This window comes from Rhincodon typus, chromosome 9 (assembly GCF_021869965.1).
Source record: "Rhincodon typus isolate 14 chromosome 9, sRhiTyp1.1, whole genome shotgun sequence".
Classification (NCBI taxonomy): domain Eukaryota; kingdom Metazoa; phylum Chordata; class Chondrichthyes; order Orectolobiformes; family Rhincodontidae; genus Rhincodon; species Rhincodon typus.
The window spans coordinates 25246462-25263356 of NC_063340.1; the positions used below are offsets into that span (position 1 = coordinate 25246462).

General features: G+C 39.6%; 1 protein-coding gene across 2 annotated transcripts; it reads left to right on the forward strand.

The window, feature by feature from the left end:
- The first annotated feature begins 256 nt into the window (after positions 1–256).
- Positions 257–16311, forward strand: ttll2 (tubulin tyrosine ligase-like family, member 2). Of its 2 annotated transcripts, XM_048601155.1 has the most exons (3): positions 257–414; positions 2412–2605; positions 13906–16311. In XM_048601155.1, the coding sequence occupies exon 3, from the start codon at positions 13929–13931 to the stop codon at positions 15864–15866; it is 1938 nt and encodes a 645-aa protein (XP_048457112.1). In that variant the 5' UTR covers positions 257–414; positions 2412–2605; positions 13906–13928; the 3' UTR covers positions 15867–16311. The 2 variants fall into 2 exon arrangements, with proteins under 2 accessions (XP_048457112.1, XP_020375798.2); XM_020520209.2 differs by lacking the exons at positions 257–414; positions 2412–2605 and adding an exon at positions 8213–8317.
- Positions 16312–16895: the final 584 nt, after the last annotated feature.

The window sequence follows — 16895 nt, forward strand, 5'->3', positions numbered from 1 at the left end:
ATCATAAGAGTCTAACAAGGTTCCATAGGATAGATGCTGAGAGCATATGCCCTAATTTGGGAGAATCTAGAACTAGGGAGCAGGGTATCAAGTAATAGTTTCCCATTTAAGACGGAAACGAGCAAAGGATTAGTTTTTAAAATGGTCGCTTCCTTGTTTGAAATCCTAGACCACATGTTAATAGATAGACAATAAGACTGAGGCTGGTTACCGGGCAAGTCCAGCTAGATCCTTTCCCTGATCTTTGACCCCGAACCTATACTCTGTCCACAGTCCGGAACGCAGGAAGTGACGTTGAGGCTACTGTGATGACCATGGACGCGCGCTGTTGCCTAGCGACCGTAAAGACAGTTTAGAACAGAGCGGCCGAGTTACCGACCACGAGTAACGGCAACGGAGGAACCGGGATAGGAGGTGAGTGGAGCCTCGAGGCGGTAGGGGAGTCCGGAGTGTGCTCAGCCCTGGGAGGGAGTGAAGAGGAGGACAGAGAGGGTAATGAGGTAGGGAGTGAGGGGACATTCAGATGGAGCCACTGAGACTGAGGGAGGGAGGGTAGGTAGGGGGGTGGGGAGAGGATAGGTGACTGTGGGGGCATGAGAGGTGGAGATGAGGGGAGAGGGGGACATGCTGTGAAGGGGATGAGAGAGTATGTGGCAGTGAGGGGAGATGGGAGCACTAGGAGTTACAGAGAGGATAGTTGAGCTTTGCATTGTGGCATGGGTGGAATAGAAGGGAGAGGGGCTTAGTGTCAAGGGAGGGAGGAGGGCTGCTTGGGGGAGAAGGTAGAAGAAGGGGTTTATTGGAGGCTGTGGGGAGATGGTGTAAGTGACCACACCGAGGGGAGTTGAGGTGGAGTGGGGAGCAGCTGCAAATGGGGTCAAAGGGAAGGATGCATGGCAGTGAGGGGATAAGGGAGTGTGTGGAAGCAACGGGACAAGGGGTGTATGGCAGCTTTGGATGGGTGCATATGGTGAGGGTAGGTAATGTGTGTTGGCAATGGGAGGTGCTATGGCAGGATGGGCAAGTGGTGATAAGGATGGGAGACTGTGTGTGATATTTTTGTTGACATCTGGAGTCATATCCATTTTCAATATATTATGTATTTGTTGTCATTCATGGGATCTGAAGATCCGTAGCAAGGCCAGCCTTTGTTGCTGATCCCTAATTTCCCTTGAGATGGTGATGGCAAATCAAAATTGGGTCACATTGGATCATAAGTTGCAAAGCATTGCCATCGTCCTTTGCGTGTATATATTTGGCCAGATTGTTTCTACTGGTGATATTTTTGGGCAAGCCAGTCGTAGAATAGAATGGCCATTTATTGTCACTTGTATTTTTTACAAAACAAAAACAGTGAAAAGTGTTTAGGTCACAATACCACAATGCCTATGTTAACAACAGAAGGCATAGATTTTTAAAACATTAAGACAAAGTCTATTTTAGTTCAATTCATGGCTCCTGAGATCGGATAAAAGACAATGCTGCTGCAAGACTGCCATGACGAGCCGCTGGAATACCAGCTTAGAAGTCCCTGCAAAAACTGCACAATTCTCATCTGCTGGTCAGGGTAGTTGGGTTTCAGCATGTCACTGACCAGAAATCAACTAGAAGGGAAATTTCTCCCTAGGAAAGAGGAATAAATGTTTACTCTTGTACTGGCTACCTTACCAATCCTCCAAATACTGCAAAATGTAAAATTCCCAACTTGATCTCTAATGTCATTGCCCCATCACCCTACAACACTGTCAAATGAGCAGTCAATTAGAGACAGTGGCAGAATTGATGGGGTGTTTGCCAGGTAGAACTTCGTGTTAGTGTACATGTGAAAACTGAGAAACTTCAAGGTGATTTTGTTGTTGAGCAGCATGTAAAAAAGAAACAGGAGATGGCTTGGGGGAATTCAAGAGATAATGCCTTACAGACACAGGCTGCAGTTCCATTTGGTCTGATATTACTGTGACATTGTTCCTTTTGCACCCGTTCAGTAGCTATACTTGGAGTAAAGATATATAACTAACCCTTGATCTACATGTCATCTCAATTTCCTTTATGATATCTCATTTTATATTTAACATGGTAATCATTTTAATTTTTAACCATGGACATTTAACATTTTGCTCCTACTCTTTCTGCTACCCCATTACAGCATCTAGCAGATCTTTTTGACTCAAGGCAATATTCTTGCTCCCTATCCACAAGCCCATCTGTCATCGTCTGGGAGGGTGGATGGCCGCAACTTTGTAGACTAGGACTTTTCTGGAATTAAATCAGAAAACAGAAGTACATTATCATCTATAAGGAAATTCACTTCTGGATCAGGACCTGTCAGCAGTTCCTGCATAACACAGTGGTCTACAAACTAAATGGCCAGTTTAGTGACTTTCTTGTGTTTGTACGCCTTTTTCCAAAAGGTCATTCCCCTTCTGCTGGTGATCTAAACCCTTATTGTGGAGTGCAGCTGAGCGGAACGCAGCTGAGCAGAGTGAAGCTGGCAGTTTGGTGAATGAGGGAGTTCATTGAAGGAGCTGCTCTTTTTTGAGGCCTTTTTTTTGTCTCCAATATTTGGTTCTTATTTTGGACAAGGGAAGACACTGATGAACAACTGGTAAGTAATTCTACTAACAATAAATGGTTTGTAAATTGAGGTATTTGGTAGGGCAATCTGAGTGAATGTGCCTCCTGTAGTATGTGGAAATTTGAGGACAGACCATGTTCCTTCACAAATACAACTGAAGGACTTGTCACCAGCTGCAAGAGCTTGAGCTTTGGGTTTTGGAACTTGAGCAATTGCTAGTGTTGCTTTGGTGCATCTGAGTCCGAGAACTATGTAGCTAGCAGGTTTAGTGAGGTGGTCATACTTTGACTCTGTAGTGTGAGGGTTGCAGATGTTTGAGATTTTGGGGTGCGTTTTGACTTTCGATTGTCAAACCTAGGTCAATTACAATCAAAGACTGAATTTTCACAGCCAATCCAAAATTTACTAGTTCCTGTTGATTATAATATCCATGTCATATACAGATTTTTTTTGTGAATTTACAGAATTTATTGAGTTTTTCATAAGTACAATAGAAATGATACTTAATAAAAGCAGTAGTTTTCAGCCTATCCACATTGGGATACCAGTTCACAATTTTGATTTAACTCGGCACAGGTTTATTAGAACTTGTTATCTAAACAGAGAGAAACTTCAGAGTGCTGTGGCGCAGAGGGATCTAGGTGCGTTCGTGCATGAATCGCAGAAAACGAATATGAAGGTATAGCAGGTAATAAGGAAGGAAAATGAAATTTTGGTATTTATTGCTAAAGGATAAAATGTAAAATTAGGGAAGTGTTGCTCCAGTTGTACAAGGCATTAGTGAGACCACATCTGGAGTATTGCATACAATTTTGGTTCCCTTACTTCTACTGGAGGCCGTTCAGACAAAGTTCACTAGATTAATTCCAGAGATGAATGGTTTGTCTTATTAGAGATGAGAGACTAAGCAGTTTAGGCCTATACTGTCTGCAGTTTACAAGAATGAGAGGAGATATAGTTGAGGTATATAAGATGCTAGAGGACATTAACAAAGTAGAGGTAGAAAAGATGTTTCCTCATGTGGGGCAATCTAGAACAAGAAGTCATAGTTTTAGGATAAGGGATAACCGATTTAAAACAGATCATAGAATCATAGAATCCCTACAGTGTGAGAACAGGCTATTTGGCGGAACAAGTCCACACTGCCCCTCTGAAGAGCATCCCACCCTGACTCATTCCCCTTACTCCTGCATTTCCCCATGTCTAACCCACCTAACATAAACATCTCTGGACACTACGGGCAATTTAGCATGGCCAGTCCACCTACCCTGCACATCTTTGGACTGTGGGAGGAAACCGGAGCAAACCCACGCAGACACAGGGAGAATGTGCAAACTCGACACAGACAGTTGCCGGGTCCCTGGCGCTGTGAGTCAGCAGTGCTAACCACTGAGCCACCGTGCCGCCCCAACAACAAGGAGAAATTACTTCTTTCAAAGTCATGAATCTGTGGAATTCACTACTCTGTAGTGCAGTGGATACTGGGATATTGAGTAAATTTAAGGAGATAGACAGATTTTTAAATTGTAATGAGGGGTTATGGAGAGTGGCCAAGATGAGATCAGCCATGATCATATCAAATGGCAGAGCAGGCTTGAAGGGCTGAATTTCCTACTATTGCTCCTTGTGTTTATGTTCTATGTTTGATCTTCCTTCCTGTGCACTGCACCGTTAAAACCCCAGCCTTATTAACCCTTACTAGCTACAACACCCTGGGGATGATCAGAGGTATCTTGAGCTATAATTGGCTTATTTGTACATGAATAGTTTGTGGTCAGTCTTGGATTTGCTAGGTGGTCCGTCCCTAATTTCTGGGATTGGTTTCTTTAAAAGCAATAATCATCTTATTGATACCATTTCCTCCTGTCTCCTCATTTGTTCTTTTACGTGCAAATCATTTTATGTAATTATCCCTTTCGTAACAACTTGCCTTTCTTTGTTTAGTAATTCAATAGATCCGTACCAAAATGAGGGTGTAGCAATGAACCATTAATGCATTTCCTTAGAATATGTAGTGTCACTGCCCAGTGATTAACTATCATCCTAAATGTCTCACTGAATCAGAGCTTTTGGAGAAAACATCCTTTGGCTACAAGAACCATATGACCCCACAACATTGTTGATACCGAAAACAAATTGAAGCTCAAAATAATCTCGCAAACGAATATACTTAGATGTATCACATACCTTGAATTATGCTTTAAAGCGTAGCTGCGCCTTTGAGTAAACATGTTTTCTCTCAAAGTATTCTCGTATGTTAGCTTAGTATATATTAGCTGTGTCGTAAAATAGCAACCAGAAAACTAATGACCTTACTTTTCACCTGGCTTTCTTCACTACTGGGAAAAACTACTTTAGAATGTCCTTAATTAAACAAAATATAATTTAATTCCTGACTTTTTTAAGTCAAAATAATTATTATTGAAAAGAAACCTCAATCCTACAGGTGTCTTGGAGCTGCTCCAGACCATTCTTACTCCCAGTCCTACGTGCTTAGGAATAGAAAGATTGAGCAATTGAATGCATAGCTGGGGAATTTGTGTACTAAGGAGAGCGCAAGATTTCTGAGGCATTGGGACTAGATCTGAAGCAGGTGGGATCTGTATAAAATGAACAGGTCCTGCCTTGGCAGGCATAAGACTGACATCCTCACAGTGGGATTTTCTAGTACTGTTGGTGACGGCTTAAGCAAGATTTACAGGAACCTACAAGGAAGCTGGGAGCAGAGGCGCATAATGGGTAACAGAAAATGGAAAAATAAATTAGAAGGCAGACAAAATGAAGGCAAGTGCTACATAGGATCAGAAAGCAGAATTATGTTAAGAAACAAAAGTGGAGGAAGATTTTAGTATCATGTAATAAGGACCAATTATAATTTGGCATTTAAGGGCAAATTAGGAAAATAGTTACTACAAAATGATCAAGTTTTATATTCTGTTTGAAAATGATAAGTTAGTTCTGATATTAGGGTCATAATTCTGTTTCCTATGTCCAGCGTTTGATGATAGACAAGCAATGGCTAATATGTGAGGAAGCATTATGTGGTCAACAATGAATATACATTTCTCTAGTATTTAGACAGGAAAGGTGAATCAACCGTGGCTAACAAAAAGAAGTTAAAGATTTCATTTGATCAAAGGAAGTGGCTTATAAGATTGCTACAAAAAGCCCAAGGATTGGGAGCAATTTATAATTCAGCAACAAATTGATAAAGTAAAAAAGTGAATATGAATGTAAACTCATGACTAACATAAAGGCACACTAAAAGCCTTTCTGGTATGTGAAAGCGTTAGCAAAGTCAAATGTGGGTCCATTACAGATGAAGATAGGAGAATTTGTAATGGAGAACAGGGAACTGGTGCAAAAATTAAACAATAACTTTGTGTCAGTGTTTACAGCAGGAAATACAGAAAATTTCCCAGAAACACAAGAGACTTATGGAAAATAATGGTATTTATGAAGAGAGTGCTCAAAACTAAATGGATTAGTTAGTATGCAGTTGCAAACTACTTAGTGGATTCATTGGTGGTTGTCTTTAAAAATTATATCGACTCCTGCAAACTGATTATTAGCAAGTATAACCTCACTATTTAAGAAAGGAGGGAGAGAAAACTGAGAACTCCAAACCTGTTAGCTCGATATTAATAATAGGGAACAGAAGTATGCCATTCAGCCCATTGAAGCTACACTGCCATTCAATGAGATCATGACAGATCTGATAATCCTCAACTCCATTTTCCTGCCTTTTCCCTGTGATAAGCCAACCATGGTTAACTATGGAAATTGAAGAAAGTATCAGTTTGAAAGAAGAAACATACAATGTGTCAAAGATTAATGGTAAGCCAGAGGATTGGGAATGTTCTCAAAACCAGTAAAAGACAACCAAAAAAATGAAGAGGGAGCAGATACACCTCGAGTATAAACTTGCAAGCAATATCAAGATGGATAGCAAGAGTTTCTTTAAATATATTTTTAAAAAGACAGAAACCAAAGTGAACGTAGACTCCAGGCTGCAGAAATAATTATGAGGAACCAGGAAATGGCAGAAGAGTTGAATAAATACTTTGCATCAGTCTTCACGAAAGACACTGAAGTAACTCGGCAGCATATTCAACTAAGGTATAATTGACACTAAAGGAAGGAAATGTTGAGTGGAATTTTAGGTTCCATTGGGGATCCCTATTCCCCCTTATACCATACCAACTGAGGGCAAACAGGTCCCTTCTCTAGAGGCTTGCCCTGCAACCATTTCATAGCCAGTGGACAGTTAATTAGATCAAACCAGGCCTTTCACCAACTTCTGGGAGTATGTCAGATGTCAGAGCTACTCATCAATCAAATACCTGACTGCTTTCTCACGCCAGCAGTGTCACCAGGTTGAGGTGGCTCCTTGCTGGAGATTGCCACTGGTGCCAAATGCTGACATGATTTGGATGGGGTGGCAAGTATTACCAGGTCACAGTTGCAGGGGTCAGCGAGGAGGGTGGACAAGCTGAGGGCAAGGAAAACTGGTAGAGTCGGAAGAAAACCTTAAGGGGACACCCTGCTATTCTGAGAGGACTTGTAATCACATCCTAACAAAAGCTACAAGTTGTGCTAGTTGGCATTGACCTCCAGCCACTATTGAAGAAATTGCTAAACCAGTGCAAGGAATAATGTCCATGGTATTCTGCCCAATTTTAGATTCCTTACCCATTTGCCATGTCATGCCTACTGGAGTACGGTGTAAAGTTCAGCCTTGTTGATGGCTTCGTTATAGAGAGAGTTTTGAGGAATGTATTAAATGAGAAATCAGATTTTTACATTTTAACTTTAACTTTAAGATATTTATGGAGAAAATTCTGGAGTTTGGAGTATGGTGCCAGTGGTGGGACCCAAAGACATGTACCAGAGGATTGTAAATCAGGAAAGGTTTATAGAGGCAGGCTATTATCAAGATCCTAGTAGGATTTAAACACAGGTTGGTGGACTGGGAACCAATACAGACAATATAAATATGATGAGTGGAAGCAAATATGGTGAAAATTTTAAAAATTTGGTGGTAGAGTTTAGGATGAAATTACGTTGAGATGGGAAACTAGACAGGAGACATTGGGGATAGCCAAGTTTAAAAGTCATGTGGATCAGGGTTTCAGCAATTGATGGCCTGAGATACGGATGGAGAAATGTGAAAAGGCTGGAAAAGGTATCAAAAAGGTAAAATGTCTGGACAGCAGGGTCAAAAGTAATTAGGGTATAATGGAATGGTAATAATGGATTTGGATCCATTTTAGTAGCAAAATGGATGCAGAAAGTTGGGTTAGGTAGGCATGTAAAAGTTAGGACAAATATTTCCTGGTAGTAAATGGAGTAGGGAAGAGACCAATATTCTCTATTGTATTTCTTCCCCTTTGTTATTATCATCAACATTATTGCCATCAGCTTCTTCTCTGACTGCTCCCGATGATTTCCTCTCATTCATGGGATCAATCCATAGGAAAGGGTTATGTAAACCAAGAATGGGTGAGCAAATATGCTAGAATAAATGAAACAGAAAACGGTATGAAAGTTTGTGGTTTGTGCTACTTCACAGGGCTGCTGTAATGACTGTATAGTCATGGTGCAATCAACTTGGTACCAGCACTGTGCCACTGATACTGGACACCTAACCACTAGAATGGAATTCAAAACCAGAACTCCTTGCCCTGTTTCTCGGTGAAGCAAACACCTTGCAAGTAGTTCAGCGTCTTGTGGACACTGCCTGTAAGTTTCTTTTGTAAGATTAAGTGGATGATGAAGACTGGCATTTGAGGGATGCCTTATAGGTGGCATTGAACTAATATATAAAATCTAATTGAAATGTGGCAGGCATTGTAAGGCTTTGTTAGGAGCTTCAACACTTATAAAAGTACCTTGTTAGCAGGTTTACTTAGGTGCAGAGAACATGACTGACTGACATCACTGAATTTATGAGTTATCTTTTCGTGATCTGTTTTGTTAATGTTATGTTGATAGCTTTTGTTATTGATACTTCAGTGATTTGATTAATTGACCCTTTTTTATAGGGTTAAAAAATCAGCAGTTCTTTTTCAAAACACAATTTGTGAATGGGTGATGTAGTTTTTTTTTCTGAGCAGTTCCACACATGCCGTTGTTACTGTAGGCCTATTGGTTGTGCACGAGTGAATGGACATGGAAGGACCATGAGTTGGCATGGACAGTTGACAAGTTGAGCGTTGTCATGGGACTAAAAGAAGCTGTGGTGATATATGGAAATGTGAGTTGGCACTGAGGAGCCATTGTGGAATGGTAAAATGGTTTTCACTTACCTTTCAAAAGGTTCCTGAATCCAGACAATGGGGCCATGAGTGGTCAAAGAGATGTGTACCCTCACAATGAAGCCTGCCTTCATCCCGTTCCAGAGAGAATTGGGATGCTAGGAATAGGATGGGAATGCTGGAATTGGGATCGACTTGTCATGTTTAGACAGGTTCAGTCTCCTTCCAGTTTTGCAAAACTCCAAACCCCAGACTCTCACTGTATCTGACCATGTGCAGGGAGTGCTTCCCTCTAGTATTGTGGTATAAATAAACACAGCTGAAAATCAAAAATTAGGAAGGCAAAGAAGAAAAATGAATACAAATGATCAACAAATATAAAATAGTTAAATATTTTACAGGCACATCAATTTTTATAAAAAGGCTGTGTTGGGAATAGGACTATTAAGGGAGAAACCAGATAATATAAGTAACAATAGTGAAAATGACAGAAATATTAAAATTAACTTCAATATTTGGAAGATATTCCAAGTGGGGACAAAATTAATTGATGTGGAGAACAGTGTGTTTAAATAAAAATAAGAGGATGTATTGACTAAGCTAAACAAGTTCAGATGGTAAGACACCTGGACTGAATGAATTAGAGCCATATAATTTAAGGCAATCTGAAGAAGTTTCAACAGAGGTGTTACTACTGATATTTAATAATTCATTTGATGCTGTAGTATGAACAGACTGGATGAAAGCCAGTGCAACCCCTACATTTAAGAAAGGGAACAATATGTGAAGTGATTCACTTTGGAAGGTCAAATTTGAATGCAGAATACTGGGTTAATGGCAGGATTCTCGGCAGTGTGGAGGAACGGAGGGATCTTGGGGTCCACATCCATAGATCCCTCAAAGTTGCTACCCAAGTTGATAGGGTTGTAAAGAAGGCATATTGGTTTTCATTGGCAGGGGTATTGAGTTTAAGAGCTGTGAGGTTATGCTGCAGCTCTATAAAACTCTGGTTAGACCACACTTGGAAAATTGTGTTCAGTTCTGGTCACCTCATTATAGGAAAGATGTGGAAGCTTTAGAGAGGATGCAGAGGAGATTTACCAGGATGCTACCTGGACTGGAGGGCAGGTCTTGTGAGGAAAGGTTGAGGGAACTAGGGCTTTTTTCATTGGAGCGAAGAGGGATGAGAGATGACTTGATAAAGGTGTACAAGATGATGAGAGGCATAGATAGAGTGGATAGTCAGACTTTTTCCCAAGGCGGAAATGACTATTACGAGGGGGCATAATTTTAAGGTGATTGGAGGAAGGTATAGGGGAGATGTCAGAGGTAGGTTCTTCACAGAGAGTTCTTCAGAGAGTGGTGGGCATATGGAATGTGCTGCCAGCAGTGGTAGTGGAGTCAGATACTTTAGAGACACTTAAACGATTCTTAGATAGGCACGTGGAGGATAGTAAAATGTAGGGTATGCAGGGTAGATTGATCTTAGTAGGATAATAAGTCGGCACAATATCATGGGTCGAGGGGCCTGTACTGTGCTGTACTGTTCTATGTTCTATGTTTATGTCCGGAGAATTATAGACATCCTCTTGGTGTCAGTGGTAAGGAGAAATGTGGTGCTCTTACTCATGGAAAGAATAGTAGAACATCTATAGAAACAAGAATAATAATGAATAGTTAGCATGAATTTTGGCAAAAGTTGATCGATTGATCTCATTGATTTTTATTTTCAGTATTAGCAGTGAAAGCTGAAATCAGTACTACAGTAAATGTAGTGAATCCGGATTTTGAAAATGTGTTTAATATGGTGTCCCTAATGTAGTGATGAATAAAAATCACTGACTTTGGAATCGGGTGAGAAGTTGCAGAATGGATTACTAGGAGGCCTCAAGACAGAAAGTTGAGGATGGGAATAAGAAATAGTTATTCAGAGTAGCAGAGGGTGAGAAATGTTTACCCACAGAAGTAGTGCTGGGATCACAATTGTTCACAATTTACATGAATGATTTGGACTGTGGAATCAAAAAAACAATTTCTAAACTTGTACATGATACCAGTTTCTGGGGAGGAGAGGAGTGGTCAGTTCTGAAGAGGACTATAACAAATTACAGGGGATATTAATAAACTTGCAGAATATGCAAATAATCTGTAAATAAAGTTCAACATTGTTTTGGAAGGAAGAATCAGAAGGTTAAATAGCATTTGAAAGGTACAACTCTAGGTGGGATAGAAGAACAGAGGAATCTCGGTGTACAGTTACACATCACTAAAAGTTGCAGTACAGTTTAGCAAGGCCATGAAAAGAACAAGTATTAGGCTTTATTTCTAGAAGAATTGAATTGAAATGTAATGAAGTTATACTAAATCTGTATCAAAACTTAATTAGACCACACTTTACAGTACTGTGCAGCTTTGATCACCATATGACAAGGATATAGAGCAACTGCAGAGCTGACAGAGAAGATTTACAAGGACAGTGCCAAAAATATATGGGTATACATATCAGAAAAGGATCGACAGGCTGTGTATCTTTTCTCTTGAAAACAGAAGGCTGAGGTGATCAAACAGAAGCCTACAAAATTATGAAAGGCTTTTGGAGATTGGATGCAGAGAGAAAGGTTCTCATTGTTAGGAAGAACATATCTAGAGTTCATCAATATAAGGTAATCAAGAAATCCTACAGGGAATTTGGGAAGAAAGCATTTTACACAAAAAGTGGCAAAGGTGTGGAACACTCTCTCTCTCAGGATGTATTTAAAGCAAATTTATACGGAAACTGGGAAATCATTTGACATAGAAGTGAATAGATGGTTACGTTTGGAGTTGTAGATGAGGAAAAATGGGAGGATCAAGTAAAGCATAAATGTCCACATTGATACATTGGGCTGACTGGCCTGTTTCTGCGTTGTATATCCTACATAATCATTGAAATCAATCTCATCATTTTGTCATCTCTTATTCCTCTTGGAGAAGTTCCTCCCCATTTTCAACTCTATCCTATCCTTTCAAGAAAGACAATCTACAAAATTTGGGGGCAACACCAGCCTTTCCAGCTATCTGACAGTTAACTCGGCTGTTTTGCTGCTTACCTCCTATTGTTTCAGTCTGGTGCTCCTGTATTCAGTCAGACTTGGCTTTTCATAATTTATGAGCAGCCAAGCACATAACTCCACTTTTGAGATTTGCATCTGCCAACATATATGTAACTGACTTTTCCCATGAGATACTGACAGTGACTGAAAACTCTAGGTCATTGGCTCAACTTTCAGCTAGGAGTTTCAAGACCTGATTTATATAAAAAAGAACTAAGAATCAAGTAGACGGTCACAAAACCAGAATGTGAATTGTGCTAGGGTCAGATGTAAGTGTAAATCTTTAAATTGTAGCTATTTGTTTTTGTTTATATTGCTCTTCTCATTCAGAAAATAATGAAAATGTGGATGGATTCACAGAAAGGCTCCTTGCATTTTATAATATCTTTCAAATCAATTGGCAGGCAGTAGTTTGTCGTTTGAGGTATTATGGGCTCCCACAACCCATAAGGTGAGGGCAGGGAGCCAGCTACACATTCCATTGTCACTGCTTTGAGTTGAGTATGTTACTGACCCAAAAATGAGAATGACATCCATGATCAGTAGCTATAAGGAATCCAATCAACAACATACTCGGCTAAAGATAAGTACATAGTTGCTTTATACGTGCAAGTTATCATTTTGTCTGTTAAGTAAATCGATTTTGAGATTTTCAAGTAACTTGAACCTATGGTACTTACCAATCCCTTATGAGGGTGGTAACTCGGTGTTCATAAACACAACACAACACAACACCCACTAGTGCCACCAGAATTCAGACTCTAGAGTCAGAGTTGTACAGTACAGAAACAGACCCTTCGGTCCAACTCATCCGTGATGACTAGATATCCTAAATTAATCTACTCCCATTTGCCAGCATTTGGCCCATATCCCTTTAAACCCTTCCTATGTATGTACCCATCCAGATGCCTTTTAAATGCTGCAATTGTACCAGCCTCCTCCACTTTCTCTGGCAGCTTATTCCATACATGCACCATCCTTTGCATAAAAAGGTTGCACCTTAGGTCATTTTAAAATCTTTTCCCTCTCACCTGTAAACCTATGCCCTCTGGTTTTAGACTCCCCTACACTGGGAAAAAGACCTTGACTATTCACCCGATCCATGCCTCTCATGGTTTTATAAACCTCAGTGAGGTCCCCCCTCAACCTCTGACACTCTAGGGAAAATAGCCCCAGCCTATTTAGCCTCTCTAATAGCTCAAACTCTCTAACCCCAGCAACATCTTTGTAATTTTTTTCTGAACCCTTTCAAGTTTCACAACATCTTTCCTATAACAGGGAGACCAAAACTGAATACAGTACTCCAACAGTGGCCTAACCAATATTCTGTACAGCTGCAACATGATATCCCAACTCCTATACTCTGTGCACTGACCAATAAATGCAAGCATACCAAATACCTTCTTCATTACCCTGTCTACTTGTGACTCCACTTTCAAGGAACTGTGAAGCTGTACCCCAAGGTCTCTTTGTTCAGCAACACTCCCCTACCATTAAATGTATATGCCCTACCCTGATTTGCCTTACCGAAATGCAACACCTCACATTAGTCTAAGTTAAACTCCAACTGCCACTCCTCGTCCCATTGGCCCATGTGATCAAGGTCCCGTTGTACTCTGAAGTAATCTTCTCCATTGTCCAATTTTATATCACCTACAAGCTTACTAATCATACCTGATATATGCACATCCAAATTATTTATTTATACTCAGTCTTCACATTTTTAGACAAGTTCTAAAATCTGCACCTTCAGAAATGGAATGCTGCTGCTACATCAATTTAATGCACTTATTCCACTGTAACTAGTGAGATATGTGCTTAATTATTGGCTAGATTGGAATATTGTTTTAAGTTTTCAAATTCACTTGCCCAACATAAATTGACTTTGTTTAGATTCAGCAGTGTACTTGTCATCATATTGTAATATAAGATAGAATTATTAATCTCTTTTCTTTTCCTCTCTCTATTTCTGCCTTTAAAGGGTAGTAACATTTGCATAGAATCATGTCATATCAATCTGGATCAGAAGACCTAACCAAGTCATTGGTCTTTCGTCTCCATGAAGGCACACCTGAAATTGTGCGTCATGTTCTCCTTGAGCGTGGTTGGGTGGAATTTAATGAGGAAGAACAGGATGAAAATGATTGGAACTTGTATTGGCGATCTGGTTTTTCTAATGCGGAGTATGAAAACATTATGCCTTGGCAAAGGTTGATCCACTACCCAAAAATCATGGGCATAACTCGAAAAGACAATCTTGCTCGTAATTTAAAACGTATGTCAGGGGTTTATGGCTCTACAACATATAACTTTAGCCCTATAGCTTTCATTCTCCCCAATGATTACACCAAATTTGTTGCTGAGTATACGAAAGACAAGAAGGCAAATGGTGGAAAGCTTGGATACTGGATATGCAAGCCTGTTGATCTCTCTCGTGGTAGAGGAATATTTATATTTCAAGATATTAAAGATTTGACTTACAGCTGTTCTGTTATAGTACAAAAATATATCAGCAATCCTCTTCTCATCTCTGGTTACAAATTTGACTTACGAATCTATGTTTGTGTCACTAGTTTCTGTCCATTGATGGTTTATATTTATCAAGAAGGTCTGGTGCGGTTTGGGACAGAAAAGTATAATCTTGCATCTTTAGATAATGTGTATGCTCATTTGACAAATACCAGCATCAATAGATTTGGACCTTCCTACACAGTGGATAAAGAACGGGTTGGTTCTGGTTGCAAATGGACAATGAGCCAATTCCGTGCTTTTCTGCACAGTCTTAATATAAATGAACCACTCATGTGGCAGAGAATAAGCAATATTGTGACAATGACTTTGTTAACAATTACTCCCTCCATTCCATCCCCTCCTAACTGTCTTGAACTCTTTGGTTTTGATATCCTAATAGATGACAACATAAAGCCATGGCTTTTAGAAGTAAATTATAGTCCAGCACTAATGGTAGACTGTAATGCTGATGTAATAGTGAAGAAAGGGCTTTTATATGACCTCATTGATCTGCTGAATTATAAAGAGGTTGATAGATTGCGCCAACGTGGTTACCCAAGTCCCTGGCAATATAATATACTTTCTCGGAGCCATCCTTCCTTTTATGTGACTAACTCGTATGGAAATGTACTGCCTCTTCACTCCAACAATTCTAAGAAAGCAAAAGAAATTTGGTCCAGCACTCAAAATAATTCCCTATTAGTCTATCGTAAAAGTTGCAGTCAATCTAATGGGTACAACCAAAGTGAAGACCAAGAGATGGATTCCCAAAAAGTAGAAGAAGAGAACAAATCATCTTGCACCAACAAACAGCAGTTCTCTCATATGCCACGTTCCACTGGGGAAGATTCTGGGAAAAATTTCAAGAAGGTGTATGGTTCTACTGGTGCTGTGTCTGTCTATTGTTTGAACACTAAGGAATGCACAAAGAATGTGAAGCCCACTAGATCACTGCCAAAGAAAACCTTGACTTCACAGATGAGAGAAAAGATGAACAGAAGTTATATACGAACACAGAATCCAATGGGCAGAGTAATGTTGCTGGAAGCAAAATCTGGACAGTCTGATGGATATTTTCGTAAAATAGGCCCGAGGTTTCCTTCAGTTGATTTCCAAAGGTACAAACTAGCATCTTTTCCTCAGTACAGTATTTCAGAAGTTGATAAGAAGCCTATGAGCCGCATTGGTGACTTTATACTGACATTTCCTTTTAATGAAATAACATTAAAGGCTTCTCGGGACCCTATAAACATAAGGATAATAATGCAGGAATTGCAGAAGATGCCGAAGATATTACAGCAACCAAAGAGTGCAAAAAGAAAAAGCGAGCCCCATCTGGATGGCTCTTCTAATAGAAAAGAATGTTTTGGTTCTTTTCTGTGGGGTCCACGGAATCCTCCGTTGATCAGTGAATCCTGCTTTCAAAATTAAGTAGTTGAACTTTTTGTTTTAACCTTAGTTACTTTAATTTTATAAATGAAGATATTAAATTCTTCACAAATGGAATTACAGTTCTTGGGGGTAATTTATTTATGATTTTTCATTTAAAAATAGTTTACAGGTATTGGTTTAATTTATTTTTATCTGGAAACCGAACTAACCGTTGGGTGCTATTGAACCAGTTACCACAAGTAATAGAAACAAATTTTATTTTCACACAGTAGTACATGATAGTTGTAAACATTATTATACAAAGAAATAATGGTCAGTAGATGGCTATTGTGCTATGCAGTAAGTGAAATAACAATGTTCTGCTTATTTACAATAATGTAATATGATGCACTTTATAGGCACTTTCTGATCTTTATTGCAGTAAATTACTGGAAATCATTGTGGAGTAAGCCTTTAACAATCCAACCTTTAATCTGCTTCACTGCCTGTGTAACTTTGGCTGTATGACTCATTTCTTACAACAGCTCTCAGAAGGAGTGGTTAATGAACTTTATTAAAAAAAAATATATTCTGTATATTGCATGCCTGTATTCATTTGGACTCTGGGAGAATGAAAGATGAATATACACTGATATCCTTCAGTTCGAGCTAATGTTCCTACGTATTCAAAATATCTTTTGAGATGCAAGCTGTCCTTCATACAAAGATCTACAATGCCACAAAAGGTTCAGTATCACACCAGACTTCGTTAGTGCATCAGGTTCTCTCTTTTGCCATAAATGCTCACTCCAGTATCAATACCTGTTCTGGTCAGATGTAATCTTTAAATTGTAACTAGTTGTTTAAAGCTCACCTGTGCCTCAGGTCAAACACTGTCACGAATAGCCCTTGACAGAACAAATAGTGTGAGGAAAATGAAACAGAAAAGCTTCTGGATGCACAGAGATAGCAGAGATGACACTTTGTATGTTTATTATACGTATTGCCACTTACGATGCTCACCTGTGTGCATGACTGTCATAGTATCTGCGCAATAAGCATGAAGGTACAAGGTTAACCATCCTTAAT

Excerpts from the sequence above, each read along its gene's own strand:
- ttll2 (XM_048601155.1), top strand. The coding sequence starts at position 13,929 with ATGTCATATCAATCTGGATCAGAAGACCTAACCAAGTCATTGGTCTTT.